General features: G+C 44.6%; 1 protein-coding gene across 4 annotated transcripts in view; it reads left to right on the top strand.

The window, feature by feature from the left end:
• Positions 1-19415, top strand: part of ZC3HAV1 (zinc finger CCCH-type containing, antiviral 1) — a 61865-nt gene that overhangs the window by 18732 nt on the left and 23718 nt on the right. For all 4 annotated transcript variants that reach the window (XR_004618876.1, XM_034637782.1, XM_034637777.1 and 1 more), the window contains exons 2-7: positions 1287-1422; positions 3512-3764; positions 8052-9188; positions 9625-9723; positions 13289-13412; positions 15415-15589. Coding sequence is in view for 3 of the 4 variants with exons in the window: in XM_034637782.1 (XP_034493673.1) it covers positions 1287-1422; positions 3512-3764; positions 8052-9188; positions 9625-9723; positions 13289-13412; positions 15415-15589 (1924 nt within the window). In the remaining variant the exon portion in view is untranslated. The remainder of the gene's footprint in view (positions 1-1286; positions 1423-3511; positions 3765-8051; positions 9189-9624; positions 9724-13288; positions 13413-15414; positions 15590-19415) is intronic.

Below are 19415 nucleotides of genomic sequence, written 5' to 3'. Positions count from 1 at the left end.
TTCTGTAGAGTTGTTTGAAACATACAACTAAGAGTTTGTTCCATTCCTTTGTAGTCACAGATCATTTAGGTATACATACGTTGGTATATAAGACACAGGAGAAATAAAGCAATGAATAATTTTGTATCACTAATATATTTGATAAAGGGGGGCACCTGGGTGGCTCAGTTGGTTAAGTGTCTGCCTTCGGCCCAGGTCATGATCCCAGGGTCCTGGGATCGGGGCCCACATCGGACTCCTTGTTCAGTGGGAAGTCTGTTTCTCCCTCTGTCCGCCCTCCCCACTCATGCTCTGTCTGTCTCTCTCTCTCTCTCTCAAATAAATAAATAAAATCTTTAAAAAAATATTTGATAAATGGAATCTCTTTTCTCATTGACTTTTACTGTCAGTCCCTACACGTATTTTTTTAGATTTTTTTTTTAAAGTAATCTCTGCGGGGAGGGGGGTGGGGGAATGGGGTAGACTGGTGATGGGTGGTAAGGAGGGCACATATTGCATGGTGCACTGGGTGTTATACGCAACTAATGGAGCATCGAACTTTACATCGGAATCCGGGGATGTACTGTATGGTGACTAACATAATATAATAAAAAATCATTTAAAAAAAATAAAGTAATCTCTGCAGCCAACGTGGGGGCTAAACTCACAGCCCTGAGATCAAGAGTCACATGCTCTGTGGACTGAACCAGCCACGAACCCCAAGTCCATAGAGGTATTATACTAATTATTCTTTGCCCCACAATGGGCAATCATTTCCAAGAAATTGATTTTAGTTTCTTTGTCAATTTTTTCCTCTAGTAATGAATACTAGAGGAGATAGTGTTTAAAGAAATATTGCAACAATTTAAAATATAGATGTGTATAAATTGTGAGAGAATACATCCCTGGGGCACCTGGGTGGCTCATTCAGTTGAGAGTCTGGCTCTTGGTTTCTGCTCGGGTCCTGATCTTGGATTTGTGGAATTGAGCCCCCACTTCTGGCTGTGCGCTCAGTGGGGAGTCTGCTTTTCGGTCTCCCTCTGCCCCTCCCCCAGGGTGCGCGCATGCGTGTGCGTACACGTGATCACTCTCTCTCTCAAATAAATAAATAAATAAATAAATAAAATCTTTTAAAAATACATCCCCTGTACCCCAACTTAGGTGTTTCATCAGTTTATACTTTTAAAGTGTATTCTCTAAGCAGAATTAGTTATCAAAGGTTGTAGCATTGATAACTGAAAGCTCACTGGATGATTTTTCTTTACTTCTGTGGTGTGGAAACACTGACAATTGTTGTTTTCTTCCAGGAATTTGTGCAAATATTCTCACAACGTTCTTTCAGAAGAGAACTTAAAGGTCTTGAAAAATCATGAGCTGTCTGGACTGAACAAAGAGGAATTAGCCGTGCTCCTCCTCCAAAGTGACCCTTTTTTCATGCCTGAGGTAAGTGATGAGTCCTTAGTTTAAGCAGCAGAGAGAATATGATTGGCAGTGTTGTGTCATGGATGTGTTGGAATAGGAACACAAAAGGCTCAAAGTTACCACCAGGCTCTGCAGATAGCAATCACCAGGTGGGTGTTGCTGAGGGACCTAAACATTCCGGCAATTTCCTTCCTGTTTGAAGTGATCTGAAGGTACAGTAGTAGGACTTATGGATGCTCTCCATATAGTAGCTTCCTGGAAGGAGATGGTCTTTGAATTGAGGTTTTGGAAGATGATAGGGTATATTGGCTGAGGGTCTAGGCAAAGCTGTTGCACCAAAGAGACCCCCAAATTTAGCGACTTAAAGAAAATATAATTTTATTTCTCTGTCTCTCGACAATCTAGATCCAAGGTCATCAAACTATGGCCTAGGGGCCAAATCTGGCCTGCCACCTGGTTTTACAAATAAGGTTTTATTGGAACCCAGCCACACACATTCATTTGCATATTGTCCATTCCTGCTTTCTTAACACAAGAGTAAGCCAAGTAAGTTTCAAAGTCCTGACCCTGCCTCCGACTGCTTGTGTGATCTTGGACAAAGCAGGTAATCCTTCTGGGTCTCACTTCATTTGCTGTTGTGCATTCGTTCAACTAACATTCCTGCCCTGAAAACCTCAAAGTGTTCACACTCTCTCACTTTGCCTTGCCCTGTGAGAATATAAAAGCTTCTGGCAAACCTGACTTCCTGGTTTATAAGCTTGTAAAAGTTAAATGTGCTTATTAAAGGCAGAAATGCTCTCGTTTGTCCTGGTCTAATGAAGGCCAGGAGCATTCTTAATTCCTCATTAAAATAGTCCTAGGATTGTTAACCAAAGCGTCATTTGTGAAGTTGCTAATTGTTCTTTTTCTGCCATAGCCTTGAGGACACTGGTTCTCAAACTTTAGGGAGCATCGGAATGACCTGGAGTGTTTGTGACTTCAGAGTGCTGAACCCCACCTCTGGCAGCTTGACTGTAGAGATGGGGACAGGTCTGAGGATTTGCATTTCTGATATGTTTCCATGTGGCACTGATGCTGCCAGTCCAGGGACCACACTTTAAGCCCAAAATCACAGTGAACCAGGCTGATCTGGGTTGCTCAGTCTGTTGAAACAATTTATAAATGTTTTGATCTTTTGGATTCTTTTATGTAATGATTCGAACATTTGCAGTGCATTTTATATTTTGCACAACAAAATATTTTTTGTTTGCACAACAACATATTTTATTATTTAATCTGCTCAATAACTTGGGTTAGGTGGACAGAGCAAATATTTTCCTCCTTCACAGCAGAGGAAACAGAGGTGGGGAGTAGATAATTCAGGTGAGGTCACATAGCTGGTTCTAGGGCTGCGGCTGCGGACTTTGAAATCTGTTTCTTCCAGTCCTGCATCATACGGCCTGGCCTCCGTTACAGTAGTTCAGTAAAAAATACGTATGCCCTCTTTTCAGTAAGAAATACATGTCAGCAGAGCTATTTATATAGAAATTGAAAAATTACTTTTTTCAGTTTTTTAGTTTTGAGACACCTTCTCATGTTCTGCCTAGCAGAGACAACAGCTGCAAGTAAGACCCACATGCCTTTTTTTTTTTTTTTTGATGATGATTTTACTTTTAAGTAATCTCTACACCCATTGTGGGGCTCGAACTCACAACCCTGAGATCAAGAGTCACATGCTCCACTGTCTGAGTCAGCCAGGCGCCCCCGACATGTCCTTTTAGTTGCAGAATGACTTGATAGCCTTCCTCTTTGGGGTTCCTTTGTAATGTAGGGCTCCCTTTGGGTCCTGTTTGGTCCTAATGTGGCTGGCCATGGCCATCTTCTTTTGGTTCTTCCAAAGGGTTATTAAATTCATGGCTCGTTTAGTTAGTTTGCATGCCTCCTCTACCCCAAATAAATCATCAGTTGACTACAACTCGTCTAGATTGTGGAAGACACATGTATTTTTTTCCTTTGGTTTATCTCTGCTTACTGCCAACATTTTTGTTGACTTCGGCTTTCCTTAATGGTTGTGTGGCGAATGCGGGAAGATGTATTGTCTCTGGCTAGTGTTTGTTTCTCTCTTCTGCAGATATGCAAAAATTACAAGGGAGAGGGTCGAAGAGTGACTTGTGACAAATATCCACAGTGTGAAAGGCTCCACATCTGTGAGCACTTTACCCGAGGGAACTGTGGTTTTACCAACTGCCTCCGGTCCCATAACCTGATGGACAGAAGGGTGCTGGCCATCATGAGGGAGCATGGGCTGAGCTCCAGCGTGGTTCAAAACATCCAGGACATCTGCAATAGCAAGCATAGCCCGCAGAAACATGCCGGGCACAGAGGTAACTGCTTTCCATGTTTTCTTTAATAGAAGGCACAGAAATAAACAAATCACAAGGGAAGTGTAACTTTACCTATAATCATTGTACCTCACCACGTGAAACTATTGTTGCTTTCAGACCTTTCTGTATGTATACATAATTTTTACTTCGTTATAATCATAGTATATATGCAATTTTGCAATTTGATTTTTTAAAAAAATTTATTTATTTATTTGAGAGAGAAAGAGAGTGAGCACGAGGGGGGGAGGGTCTGAGGGAGAAGCAGGCTCCCCTGAGCTGGGAGCCCCATGCGGGATCTCCATCCTGGGACTCCAGGATCATGACCTGAGCCGAAGGCAGATGCTTAACCGACTGAACCACCCAGGCACCCTGCAATTTGATTTTCATGCTAAGTACTAACCACTCCCCCAGTTTGTTAAAGTGTTTATCATTTTTCTAAAAGCTAATTGATCAAGCTTTTTTTTCACCAGCCGTTAGCATTTTGTCCCATTAAATTTTGTCGCAGTTGTTTTGTCACTTTCTGTCCATTTTTGTGCACCTGTGAACACTGACACGCACACACATAGCATTTTTGTGGTTAGAGCATTTGAGGTGTGCAGTCATCAGGAGCCTCCGCCAGTGTACATAGCACACGCGTCCTTAGAACAAGGCCACTCTCTTCCATAGCCGCAGTACAATTAATACAGGAAATCTAGCGTTAATGCAACAACCATACACAATTCAGTCACAGTCCTCAGTACTGTTTCTTTAAAAATGTATTTATTTTTACCATTTAAGTTGTGTTAAGAGATAACATAAAATTGACCCTTTTAACCATTTTTAAGCGTACAGTTCAGTGGTATTACATTCACTCTGCTGTCAGCCATCACCACCATCCATCCCCAGAACTTTTCCATCTTCCATAACTGAAATTGCATACCCAGTAAACAATAACCCCATTCCTTCCCATGCCTGCACCTGGCAACTTCCTATTCTGTTCTCTGTCTCTATGAATTTGACCTCTGCAGCATCCTCATAGAAGGGGAGTTATGTAGGATTTATACTTTTGTGATGAACTTATTTCACTTCATAATGTCTTCGAGGTTCATCGAACCCATGTTATAGCATGTCCTTCCTTAAAAAAAGACGATATAAAAAATATTATATATAATTCTAAAAATGTGGTAAAAATATACCTAATAAAATTTACCATCTGAACCATTTTTAAGTGTTCAGTGGTATTAAGTGCACTCACATTGTTTTGCAGCCCATCCCTAAACCTCCCTTTATCTTGCAGAACTGAAACTCTATACCTATGAAACGATACCTCATTCCCTCCTCCCCCCAGTCCCTGGCAACCACCGTTGTTCTTTTTTTTTTAATAATAATTTTTTATTATGTTATGTTAGTCACCATACAGTACATCCCTAGTTTTTGATGTAAAGTTCCATGATTCATTACTTGCGTATAACACCCAGTGCTCCATGAAATACGTGCCCTCCTTAATACCCACCACTGGCCTATCCCAATCCCCCACGCCTCTCCCCTCTGAAGCCCTCAGTTTGTTTCCCAGAGTCCATAGTCTCTCATGGTTCATTCCCCCTTCTGTTTACCCTCTCTTCATTCTTCCCTTTCTTCTACTGATCTTCCTATTTCTTATGTTCCATAAGTGAGTGAAACCATATGATAATTGTCTTTCTCTGCTTGACTTATTTCACTTAGCATTATCTCCTCCAGTCCCGTCCATGTTGCTGCAAATGTTGTGAAATCGTTCTTTTTGATGGCTGAGTAATATTCCATTGTATATATGGACCATATCTTCTTAATCCAGTCATCTGTTGAAGGGCATCTCAGCTCCTTCCACAATTTAGCTATTGTGGACAGAGCTGCTATGAACATTGGGGTGCATATGGCCCTTCTCTTCACTACGTCTGTATCTTTGGGGTAAAAACCCAGTAGTGCAATTGCTGGATCATAGGCAATCACCGTTCTACTCTCTGTTTCCATGAATATGACTGCTCTAGGTACCAAATAGAAATAGAATTGTGTGTGATTTGTCTTTTTGTGACACTGGCTTATTTTGCTTTGCATAACATCCACTGTATGTATATGCCACATTTTGTTTATCTGTTCATCCCTGGTTGGGTACTTGAGTTGCTTCTACCTTTAGCTATTGTGAGTAATACTGTGATGAACATGGGTGTACAAATGTCTGCTTGAGGCCTTGCTTTCAATTCTGTTGGGTATGCACGATCACGTGGTCATTCTAGGTTTAATTATTTGAGGAACTGTCATCCCATTTTCACAGCAGCTCCACCGTTTTGCATTCCCACCATCAGCGCACAAGGGTTCCACTTTCTCTACCTCCTCACCAAAACATGTTATGTTCAGTGTGTGAAGTGATCAGTTCTATTTCTTAATCATTTTCACATTGTTTAATGGATATTAACCCTTGGCAATTTTTTAAGCCTTTGTGAAATGGATGTGAGAGAGGTGAATTTTATAAAGCAAATAGAATATATAATTCTTGGACTCTATATTACATAATAAACAATTATACCTCCTTATATTTGAGAAATGCTTTATAATTAACCAGGGATTTTTCACCCAAAATATCTCATCATTGTTCCTGACAGCAAAGCTATGAAGAAAGAAAGGTGTATTATTAGCCTTATTTAATTGATAAGGAGACTGAGCTCAGAAATTGTACTTTTATTTATTTATTTAGATTTTATTTATTTATTTTGGAGAGAGACAGCATGAGTGGGAGGGGCAGAGAAAGAGAGAGAGAGAGAGAGACAGAATCTCAAGCAGACTCCATGCTGAGTGTGGAGCCCGATGCAGGGCTCAATCCCAGGACCCTGAGATCATGACCTGAGCCCAAATCAAGAGTCGGATGCTTAACTGACTATACACCACCCAGGCACCCCGAGGCTCAGAAATTTTAAATGACTTTTATTGCAAGCAGTCTTAAATTGTTTTTGCTATGAATAAATAAAAGGGATGTTTCCAAGGCCTCACACCACTAGTTAGTGGCAGAGCTTATGTGTTCTGGTCCCTCATCTGGTGTTTTTTCCTCCCACATCACAATGCTCTCTGAACAGAGGAGCCCCTGGAGGGATGTTTTCTGGCGTAGTTTCCCAATAAATTCATTGTACGTGAGAGAGATCTTTATTATCCCTTCTGGTTAATTTACTTAATTAACTATTTTGTTGGCAGGAGAAGGATGTTTGCTTTTATTCTATTACCGCTGCTCTCTGGGTTGGGAAGAGAAAGGCCCTCTTCCTCCCCTTTCCCCCACACAATAGCACGGCTCATATGCCACACACGTGTACACACAACACACATACCACACATACACATACGTACCACATACTTGTACACACCACACACAAACACACATGCATTCACACCATACACATACTTCACACCACACATAACACACACACACACACACACCTTACTGACAGACACATCTCACACACCAACTACATATCACACTCAAGTGCATCTCTCTCTCACAAACACACACTCCTCACACGCGTATACCACACATGTATGTCTTACACACATATACCCCTCATTTATGCCCGCACATCCATCATAACACACACCACACATAAACGTCACACTTGTGCCTATCCCACACGCACACTTCACACACACTCATAAACACGTGTACTCACGCATTCCCTCCTCTTCCTAAGGAGTGTGACTCATCAGATTTCTTGAGAGAGGCTAATTCTTTTTGATATTTCTCACTTAAGCTTGGGCATTTGGAGACGGGATGAACTATGGAAAAACTTCTAGTTTAAATGAAATCAGACCTTTACACTGTGGTTTTAATTAATTAATTTATTTATTTTTGTGAATCCTAAGTTTGTTTGGGAACCTTCTTCACAATATGAGCAAATGTAAATGACTTGGAAAATCCTCCCTGACTCACTCTCCTGTGTGTCTCCGTTCATCACAGCACAGAAGGCTGACTTGAACCAGAGCGTAGTGGAGAACCCCACCTAAGAGTCTAGGGGCTTGGAGGTTACATCCGAGGCCCAGGAGAGAAGTCGAGAAGAGCCGGGGTCACTGTGACTCTCATTCTAGGCTGCGGGGTGGTGTTTCCTGCTCTTCCAACAAAAGAGCAGATGCCTTCATCGTCTTTAACACCCTTCTCAAGATTTTTACACACCAGATTGGGACACGTAATTTGACAGAACTCAGAGAGCAAACTTGGAAAAGCTGAGGAGGAACCGTGGTAAGAACCCAAACCTGTTAGCGCTAATTTTCCTGGTTTTGTTTTTCTTTTCCTAGCTCCTCCCGCCTATCGTAGAGATCCGGCCTACAGAGGTAGAAGCAAGAGCAGAGACCGATCATTTCAGGGCAGTACAGAATTTCTTCCATCGGCTTCGGGTCCTACTCAAAGGCCCTGCACACCTGGTCCAGATCAGATTGGCCACAGGCCTCCCCTGGACGACGTGCCTGTAGAGGACCTGGCCCACAAGTTCGTGCGTTTGGGAAGTCAGGATGGCCCCCAGCCTTCCCCCGTCCCGCCTAAGGCGGATAATCTCAGAGGAAGAGGTCAAGTGGGAGGAAGCCAGCGGTTTTCAGAGAATGGCGGTCCAGACGATCTCTTTTATGGGAATCAAGGTAGCATTTACCTCCCTTCTGATTCAAAGCCTGCTTCTGACCGGAAGGGCCCTGCATCCTGGCTGAACGGCAAAGGCACTGGTAGGGAGAGTGTGTTTTCCCAGAGTCAAGCCACCCCTGGCTCTCCTATAGATCAAACACCCGACACCATAACCACCAGAAAGAGCATGGGCGTGCTTTTCTCAGACGGCATGAACGCCGAGGACAGAAGTGGGAAGCAAAATGTCCAGTATGTCCCACTTTTTAATAATAACGTTGATGGAACGGCCGCAGATACAGCTTCCACAAGATCTTTCAATTACAAAACCACAACCAGTAGACAGAGGGAAAAATCGTTACCTAGGAATCGGGACACCGGAGCCACTCACAGTAATCTCCAGACCACTGGCAAGATTACAGATGGTGATGTTCCAACAGTGGGGTCTGTCAACGGTCAATATAGAGAGAAGACGGTTTGGGCTAATAAATCTGTCCACGGCACACCAAATGGCGCTAGTCACGTTGCGAATGAAACCACCGAAGTCAGTACAGTTGGTGCCACTGGGTTTGACTTCACTTTGACGTGTAGAGGGGATAAAAATGCGCTGTGCTTTGGAAGTCAGAGTCTGGAACCCCAGGTCCTGCCCACACCTCGGGAGACCGCTGTCCCCACGCCGCAAGTCCGTACTCGGTCCAGGATGGCACCGTGTACATCCTCCTCGAGCAGCAGAGCTGCAGCCTATGCAAGCCGTGGTCAGAACTCCGCCCAAGTCCCGGTTAGCCCTGCCGCTGAGCTTGCAAGGACCCCAAGATGTGCTCTGTGTAAGTCACTGAAGGACAGAGGGGGCCCCATGTCTGTGTTGGCCACAGAGCAGTTATGGCTGGTGGCTTCTCTGTGGACGTTCCCCAGTAGTTACCAAAGGGCATAGAGTTGGAGGGTTTGGTCAAGGGGTGGTACTGGTGAGGAGACTGATTCAAGTACCAACAGTTGAACCGTGTAGAGGAAGCTGCCACATTTACTGAGAACAGGAGTAGTTTGGTCCTGGCTTAAACAATAAACATACCTCTCACATGACCCAAACGTCCATGTTTGCTCTTATGGAGGGGCTGTCGAGGCTCTCATGAGCAACACACGAATCTGGAATTTTCTTGAACATGGTGCCAGTTACAGATACTCTTTCCCATTGTGAGATCAGGTATCTTGAATTTTGGTCTGAGCACTAAGGTCAGCGTACGCGCATCTTCTTTTGTTTTGTAGATTCTGCGTCGGACGTTGAGAGTACCAGCTCTTCCAGGATGGATGACTGTGGCTCAGAGGAGATTTGTCTTGACCATCTGTGTAGGGGTTGTCAAGTTGGTGAGTAACTTAAGAACTTTCTAGAAGCCAGCATTCACTGAGTACTTACTGTATATTAGGTGCATTGCCAAGAAACTTACATGCATTGTCTTTAAACTTCACATCAACCCTAGAAGCAGGTTCTGTTGTTAACCCATTTTACAGATGTGGAAACTAGAGGCACCGAAAGGTTGGAGCAGCCAAGTTGGGTTTTGACTCTAAATTGCCCAGCCAGCCTATGTACTTGACCACTGCATGACATTATACTTTCTCCTTTTGGAGTTCACTTTTAGGTGAAATATTATACTTCATCAGGGACCCTCTTTTCATATGCTAAAAGAAAACAAACAAAAAACACATCTAAAAAATAAAAGTATCCTAGCCGACACACTTTCACAGTTCGTGTCCTGTCCTTTAGGCGTCATGTCTCTTCTGGGCCGTGGGCCCTTTGCAGTTGGTCTTCACACATGTACTGAGAGTCCTGCACACCCGGACTGTCTGTCCTTCCGGTCAAGGGGCTGCACCTGTTCACTAGCCCGCCCCACCAGGCTTCCTCCAGAGCTGTGTCCCGTGCACCTGTGTCTGGGGCAGGTGGCTGTCCTCCCAGCGTGATACCACCTGCTCACTTGCATGCCTCTGTCCCAGGCATCACATTGGATCGCCTCTGTTTGACCCCCTAGTGGTCTTAGTCTCATTCACCTGGTGTCTGAAAAGGAAGATTCTGCCCCATGTTCTCGAAATCCTAACTCTTTAACCTAAATGTTTTTTCCTTTTTTTTTTTTAAGATTTTTTTTATTTTTTCATTCAACAGAGACAGAGACAGCCAGCGAGAGAGGGAACACAAGCAGGGGGAGTGGGAGAGGAAGAAGCAGGCTCACAGCGGAGGAGCCTGACGTGGGGCTCGATCCCATAATGCCGGGATCACGCCCTGAGCCGAAGGCAGACGCTTAACCGCTGTGCCACCCAGGCGCCCCTGTTTTTTCCTTTTTAATTGTGGTGAAATACACCTAACATAGATTTTACTGTCCTAATCATTTTTTAACAAGATTTTATTTATTTGAGAGAGAGAAAGTGAGTGCACACACGAGCAGGGGGAGAGGCAGAGGGAGAGGGACAAGCAGGATCCCCACTGAGCAGGGAGCCTGATGCAGGACTCGATCCCAGGACCCCAAGATCATGACCTGAGCTGAAGCAGATGCCTAACCGACCGATCCGCCTAGCCGCCCCTCCCCTAATCATTTTTAAGTGTATAGGTCAGTAGGGTTAGATTCCCATTACTGTTCAGCCAATCTCCAGAACTCTTTTTCATCTTGCAGAGCTAAAACTCTGCGGCTCTTTGGACAGCAGCTCTTTATTCTCCCCGTCTCCAGTCCCTGGCAGCCACGGTTCTAATTTTTGTTTCTCTGAGGAGGACGACTGGAGGTCGGAGGAATCACACAGTATTTGTGTCTTTGTGATGCTGGCCTGTTTCACTTTGTGTAATGTCCTCAGGTTTTATCCATGTGAAAGAGAATTTCCTGCACGAGAATTTCCTTTTCCTTTTTAAGGCGGAATCATACTTTATTGCTTGTATCCGATCGTCTGTGAATGGGTATTTGAGTTGCTGCTACATTTTGGCTGCTGTGAATAATGCTGCTATCAGCTTGGGCGTGTGCGATCTGCTCAGGACCTTGCTTTCACTTCTTTTGGGGTATACACCCAGAAGTGGAATTGCTGGGTATTATGATGATTTGGTGTTTACTTAAAAATTTTGTTTTGGGGGCACCTGGGTGGCTCAGTTGGTTAAGCATCTGCCTTCAGCTCAGGTCATAATCCCAGAGTCCCAGGATTGAGCCCCACCTCAGGCTCCCTGCTGAGCGGGGAATCTGCTGCTGCTTTTTTTTTTTTTTTTAAAGATTTTTTTTTTTTTTTTGACAGAGATAGACAGCCAGCGAGAGAGGGAACACAAGCAGGGGGAGTGGGAGAGGAAGAAGCAGACTCCCAGCGGAGGAGCCCGATGTGGGGCTCGATCCCAGGACTCTGGGATCATGCCCTGAGCCGAAGGCAGACGCTTAACGACTGAGCCACCCAGGCGCCCCGGGGAGTCTGCTTCTCCCTCTCCCTCTGCTCTCCCCCACTCATGCTCTCTCTCTCTCTCCAACAAATAAACAAATAAATAAAATCTTTAAAAAAATTAACATTTGTTTTGATAATTCTACGTTTAATGTTTCAAGAATCTGCCGCACCATTTTCTGCAGTGGCTGCACCGTTTTATGTTTTCGGTAGCAGTGCACAAGGGTTCAAGTTTCTCCGTCTCCTTGCCAACACTTGCTTTTGTTTTGTGTTGGTTTGGTTTTAGAGCAGCTATTCTAATGGGCATGAGATACGGACTATCGTGAATGGTTATATCATTTTCAGTCCACTAGACCGTGGGCAGTGCAGCTCTGTGATTTTCCCTGGGATATCTGAACCTGTCTCTTCTGGTTTTATTTTATTTTTAAAGCTTTATTTATTTATTTGAGAGAGAGAGAGAGCAAGAGTGAGAGGGGCAGAGGGAGAGGGAGAAAGGATCTCAAGCAGACTCTGCACCAAGCACAGAGCCCAACATGGGGTTCGATCTCACGGCCCTGAGATCAGGACCTGAGGTGAAACCAAGTGTCAGAGGCTTAACTGACTGCCCCCCCCAGGCACCCCCCCCCCGCCTCTTTTGGTTTTAAGTTAATCACACACCGGAGCACCTGGCTGGCTCAGTCAGTGGAGCATGCGACTCAATCTCTGGTTGTAAGTTTGAGCCCCACATTGAATGTAGAGATTACTTAAAAATAAAATTAAAAAAAAAAGGAATCGCACATCTTTTGAGCATCTCGAAATGATTTAAACATAACGGAATGCAAATTTTCAAAGACAGAACTATTTTCTGCATTCCTGTATTAATGGGCTTGTGACGTTAATTCGCTGTCCAGCAAGCACTCATGTAATAGCCATTCAGAGCCCTATACCCATCACGCGAAGGGGGTGTAAGCCACAGAGTGATGCAGGCAAAAGCAGTGAGTTTGTGATGGAGGTGGGCATTGAAACATCCCCTAATGAGAAGCCTGCATAAAGTAAGTAAATGCATAAGTAACATAAGTACCAGCTGGGGACTGAGTGCTGGCTAAGGGAATACAAAATACAAGTCAGATCAGAACAGAGTGAGGTGAGTGAGGGAATCTTTCTGGAAGAGCCTAATCTTAGGCCATGGCTTCGAGGAAATGCATACAGTTGTGGACACTAGAGAGCATCTCCAAGTACCCCTTGGGGGTGCAGAGGGGGTAACAGTACATTTACAATGATGTCAGATTTCCATGTGGATAAAGTGACTCTTTGGGGAGTGGGGAATTTTTATTTTCTGAGGTGTCTCTGTTGGTGACAAGGGAAGCTGACGGTATGGTGGGGCAGCGTGGGCAGGAACCAGCATGGGCAAAGGTGTAGACTGGAAATGTGCTTGCATGCAGGTCCTGCATGGCGGGAAAGGCAGCCTTTCATGGGGAAGGTCAGCAGTGAACTTAGTTGAATTGGTAAGAACCCCCACTTAACAGACCCTCAGACCTCCTCTCTGTCTTTGCAGAAAGTTGCAACAAAGTTCACTTCCACCTGCCCTACCGGTGGCAGATGTGGCTTACAAACACCTGGATGGACCTCCAGCCCATGGAGAATATTGAGAAGGCCTATTGTGACCCCCAAATCCACATGTAAGTTGGTGGCCGGACTTTGGCTTGTGAGGTCCACAACATCATCAAAAGAAAGCACAGTGCTAGGCTTATAAGAAGAAGAAACCGTTTTCCTTCAGAATCCCATTCAAGTCTCAGGTACCTCTTGAGATAAAAATGGTGGATGCCTGCTGAGTTCATGAAGAAGAACATGAGCTAGATTTGAAGTCACAAAGAGCCTGGCGAATACTAGAGGTTCTGGGACTGTTTGCTAACTTGTGTGATATAAACAGTGACACAGGTTTCATCACTGTGTCCTGCAGAAAAACACATTGCAGAGGTCAGTTTGGATTACTGCGAACTCACAATAGGACTATCACAAGTACAGTGATTACAGCTCGGAAGAGCCTCTGGCTTAATTTTATGGCTGTAGAGCTCGAGTTGAGTAATTTCATATCGTTCTAGTGCAGAATTTTATTGTCACTTGAGCATTTTGTATCTTCCTTTATGTTTGCTATTTTCACTATCCTAGAGGTTTCTAAGAGGATACCTTACATTTCTGTTTCTGCCCGGGGTCAACTGGGTGATACCACTCATGACCATATTTATATGGTGCATCCTCGTTTTATACAGGAAATTCTTTTTTTCTTATTCCCTATGCTGTACTTTTCATCCCCGTGACTTATTTATTTTATAACTGGAAGTTTGTACCTCTTACTCCCCTTCACCTATTTTGCTTCCCCCAACCCCCTCCCCTCTGGCAACACCAATTTGTTTTCTGTATTTAATGATTCTCTTTCCTCCTCCTCTTCCTTCCTGTTACAAGGAAATTCTTTGCGCGGGTGGGGATGGGGCAGTCACATACATTCCAACATTTTATAGTGAATTTTTGGTGGAGTCTGTGTTACTGCATTTTGCCACTAGAGGGTAGCATCGGCTGCTTTCTTGTTTGGAGGTGTGTTTCTCCCCCCTAGGTAAATCTGAAGCTGTTTTCTCAACCTTAGCGCTATTGACTTTTGGGGCTAGATAATTATTTGTTTTGGGGGGGCTGTTTGGCAGCATTCTTGGCCTTTATCCACTAGATTCCTGTCGTGATAACCAAAAATGTCTTTCAACATTGCTGAATGTTCCCTGGGGGACAAAACTATTCCTCATTGAGAATCACTGATTTAGGAGATGTTTCTTAGAGCAATAATTTTCAAACTTGTTGGCCTCAGGACCCCTCTACAGTCTTCCGATATATTGAGGGTCCCAAAGAACTTCTGTTTATGTGAATTATAGCTGTCCGTATTTACCATATTAAAAATCAAAACAGAAAAATTCAATATTTATGGAGTCATTAAAAAAAACAATAATAAACTCATTTATGGTAATATAAATACCATGTTTTTATATCACTATGCTTATGTAATTATAGTTATATGTAATAACTATATATATATGTATGTACAACTAAATAATAACCTGTTTTCCAAAACAAAACAAAACAAAACAAAACAAAACAGAATTCATTCAGAAGAATGACATGGTTTTATATTTTGGCACATCGAATCTGTTGGAGAATCACATATCATGTAGCCCCTGGAAGACTCCACTGTGCACCTGTGAGAGTATGAAAGTGAAAAAGGCAAATAATGTCTTACTATTATTATGAAAATAAGTTGACCTTCCCGGCTTCCTGCGAAGGTCTCAGACCACATTGTGTAGCTAATTAAATAATAATACTTAAAAAAACCTGACCTACTGTGAGTTTCTAACATTGAGCCAGTCATTTGTTTTGTGGGCCCACTTTATTCTGGCATATTGGCTGAGGAGAGAATATATTTTGTGAAATCATTAACTATATGAGGTAGGTAACTTACCTACCCTCTCTGCATTTCAGTTTTTTCTTCTTTTGTATGTAAGACCTGGGGCCTTATAAAGAAAATTTGAAGATCCCTGTCAGCTCTAAGATCTTCAGTCTGTGCTTTTGTTAGGGAAGACCAGTTGGCAGAAGATCAAGGTCACTGAAGTGTTCTTTTAACTTTAAACTTTTCCCTCTCAGCTTTTCTATCGGAAATGAAGACATCGATTTCCAGAAGATGACTTGTAATTTTAATCCTATCCGACGCCTCTCCACGCCCTCGTCTGTCACAGCACTGACCAATTTTGTCTTTGCCACGAAATGGATTTGGTACTGGAAGAATGAATCGGACAAATGGGTTGAATATGGAGAGGAGGTGAGTACCCCTCCTCCTCCAGGAGGCTCTTGTTTAAACGTGACACCTTCAGAAAAAACCACTAGTAAAATGTTTGATGTCTACATGGTTACCAATGGGGTGCGGACGGGGTAGTGGAAATAGTGCTTTTTCACGTTATGCACAGCTGTTTTTGCCTTTTTCTTAGTAAGCATAGACTCTGCTGTCATAAGCAGCAGCATCTATGAATTATTTACAAGGAAACCCTGGAGACCCGAGTTAGCCACACACCCTTCTTTCCGCACAATCAGGGACCGAGGTGGAACCTTGAGCTAGTGTGAGTTCGTAAATGTGCAGAGACGACTGCTTCCAGCCAGCGGAGAAGGCGGGGTGAGAAATCAGAAGACTGATAGACAGTCACCAGGATTTGGCCAGGGTCTGGATTCAAATGGATTCGAAAGACCGGGACTGGACGGTGGCAGGCTTACCTACACAGGGACATGGAAACAGATGATAGAAGTTCAGATAAGCGGGGCTTCTGCCTAGTGACCCTTCCTCTCTTCGATTCACAGGATTAAACTGAGAGAGAGAGAGAGAAGGCGATGAAATCAGAGTGATAAGAAAGAAAAAAGGAAAGCAAGACGAGAGATTAAAATGAAGCCACAGCCGGGGTGCCTGAGTGGCCCTGTCGGTGAAATGTCCAGTTCTTGATCTCAACTCAGTTCTCTATCTCAGGGTCATGAGTTCAAGCCCTGTGTCGGGGTCTCTGGGTGTGGTTACCTACTTAAAAATAAATAAATAGGGGCTCCTGGGTGGCCCGTCGGTTAAGCATCTGCCTTCAGCTCACGTCATGATCCCGGGCAGGTGCTGGGATTGAGCCCCACGTCGGGCTCTCTGCTCAGCGGGGAGCTTCCTTCTCCCTCTCCCCCTGCCACTCCCCCGGCTTGTGCTCTCTCTCTTTCTCTGTCAAATGAATAAATAAAATCTTTAAAAACAAACAAACAAACAAACAAATTTAAAAAAAACGAAGCCAGAGCCAGAGTAGGGACAATGAAATGCCAGCAAGAGGTTTTATTCCGCATAGAAGTCGATGGATCATGAGTTTGGCTGTGAGCTGCCCCGCATCCGAAGCACAGGGAGACACACCCTCTGTCACGGGGTCCCCCATGCCTCTATGGGGAGAACACGCCAGCTGCTCAGGAGGAGCACTGCTCTTTTCTGTCAGTGGAGCCTGAGGGAAGCCTCTCCTTTGGGGCCACCAAGAGGGGGGCATGTATGCTGCAGCCAGTGAGGTCCTCCCCGGGAGCCCTTCCGACTCAACCTAGTCCAGTGGTTTCCCCGCTGTCGTAGCAGCAGATCCGTGTCTGCAGACCATCGCTCACAGAACCCGAATGAACACATGGGAGTAGAGCAGAGCTGCCCTGTGGAAGTAGGAGAGGGGCTCAGAGCCTGGTCTCTTGCTCTCTGTCCCCCTTGCTCTTCTCCCCCCTCTGATGGCTTGCGGGACAGTATGGTGTGAAAACCCCCGTCCTGTCGCCCTCTGTCCAGGTTCTTCCTACGGTCGAGCCGAGGATGATATCCAAGTGCAGTTCTGCCTAAGTGATTCTGGGAGTTGACTGTGGAAATAGATATTACAAACTCAAGTTAATTAGCCTTGGTTAAAATAAAAATAAACTATAGGCCTCAGTGGTTCTTACATCACATGCTTGCAGTTTTTGGTAAGACGGGGAAGAGGGTTGGAAAAGATTTGCATTCTAGTGACATCAGGGGTCCCAGAGACCAAGGAGAACCGTCAGTGGGGAATAGATGATATTTAAATGTATATAAGTCCCATTGTTCATGTTCCCTAGTAAAACATCAAGAAATCAAGGAACTTCTGAGAAAACTTTTTTAAAAAAAATGATTTTATTACTATAGAGCGAGTGGGGGAGAGCACATGCAGAGGGAGCGGCAGGCAGAGGGAGAGCATGAGCGGGGGGGAGGGGCAGAGGGAGAGGGAGCAGCAGACTCCCCGCTAAGCAGGGAGCCTGATGTGGGGCTCGATCCTGGGACCCCTCCTGGGGTCATGACCTGAGCCGAAGGCAGACGCTTAACCAACTGAGCTACCCAGGTGTCCCGTTTGATAAAACTTCTTGATATAAAGTTCTCCCTGGGACATTCGATCTGTGTTAAATGCAAAGTTCTAGAATGTCTCCTGGAACTTCATGCAAACATGTAGAATGTTGTTGGATTCCTTTAATCTGTGGCACATGTTCTTGGTGATGTGAATAAATTCTTACCCTGTCATATTAATTAGACCCATCGTTATATAAATTGAGTTGGTTCTTCTGTTATTAAAAAAAAAGGAGGAAAACAGACCCTAGGTTTGATGTTCTCCTTGCTGTCTGTTCAAATGAAATAAAAATTGGTAGTTCCAGAAGATTTGAACCACAACATCATGAGCAGCCTGGTTCCTTCTAAATTCAGTGTGTATGGGTCAAGTCTGCAGCTCTTTGATGGCCTGGTTTGATCCAGTATAGAGGTTAGAATATTTGGAGAAAAGAGTGGACCGTATAGCCTTCAGATAGGGAGAATCCTACAGGTTTTATTTTTTGCAATTGAATTTTTAATAAGAGTTGGGGCAACTGAAATTTCTGGGTTAGGAGCCTCCCTAGTAGAAACTGGGAGAACAGCTTTTGCCGACCATGGGTCGGTGCATATGCTTTGACTGTGAGCCCTTTGGAATATAGACTTGATATTCTTTTATGGAAGTTCAGGTGCTTAGCCAGGACTTGTCCCTACATAGATGGTAGACAGGGAGACGATGTGGCATTGGGAGGAGGGATGGTTGAACAGCCGGGCAGGTGGGCAGCAATGGTGCAGGGCGGAGTGACAGCAGGAGTGACAGCACGGTGGACAGCACGAGTGACCGGAGGGCGCCTGGTGGCCGTGGGGTTTGCATCTGGCAGCACCTGCAGATCCAGCCCCTCAGAGATGCTGACTAGTTGGGAGCTGAGCTCAGTAGCTGTGACCACTGGTGTCCAGGGGCTGGAGTCCATGGCCTGAGAGACCCGCCCTAGGCAAAGGCACCCTAGCGCTAGAAACTAAGATCAAGGCAGTCATGTGGGCACAGGACAAAAGCCAAGGCCTGGACACTGAAATGGAGATGCACATTCAAGTCTTTTGGGAGAATAAATCACTGAAGGCCCCATCACTCATTCACTCCTTTGCTCCCTCAGAACTGGAGTGTACAGTGTGAGGGAAGGGCCCGAGGAGGGACCAAGTGTGAGGCACGCTGGGCTGTCCAAACGCTCAGACACTGGAATTGCCTCGCTCTGTCCAGTAGGACAAGCACCAGCCACTTGCAGTGGCTGTTTCATTTTAATTCAATTCATTGCATTTGAATAAAATGAATGCTTCGGTTCCATGGTCACACTAGTCACATTTAAGTGCTCTACAGCTACATGTGGCATGTGGCTATCAAACAGGAGAACAGAATATTTCCAGTGAAATGTTCCGGAAAGTTCCAGCGGACAACACTTATCTAGACCCAAAAGTCTGGTCCGGCAGCATTGGCACCATGGGGGCTCTTTGACATGCAGAATTAAAAACCCTATCCCTGAATCTCAATCTGCATTTTAACATGATTCCCTATGATTCACACACAAAGTGTGAAAGGCCTTGGTCTAGAGCTTGGTAGGTTCCTTGAAGCCAGGAACCGGGTTCTGCAGAGCTGAGCTGGCATTTGAAGGGTATGGGACTTTGGCTGTCAGAATGGGAGGTTAGGACAGAGATTCCTAGGGTTCCCAGAGGTGACAGGTCTGCCTCGCCACCCCCTGTGTTCGTAGGCATTTGCCCATGTCAGCTGTTTTTTGGGGTCCGGGAAAGG

Source organism: Ailuropoda melanoleuca, chromosome 1 (genome assembly GCF_002007445.2).
Source record: "Ailuropoda melanoleuca isolate Jingjing chromosome 1, ASM200744v2, whole genome shotgun sequence".
Classification (NCBI taxonomy): domain Eukaryota; kingdom Metazoa; phylum Chordata; class Mammalia; order Carnivora; family Ursidae; genus Ailuropoda; species Ailuropoda melanoleuca.
The sequence above is the reverse complement of the archived record's forward strand: the minus strand, read 5'-3'. Positions and strand labels throughout refer to the sequence as shown.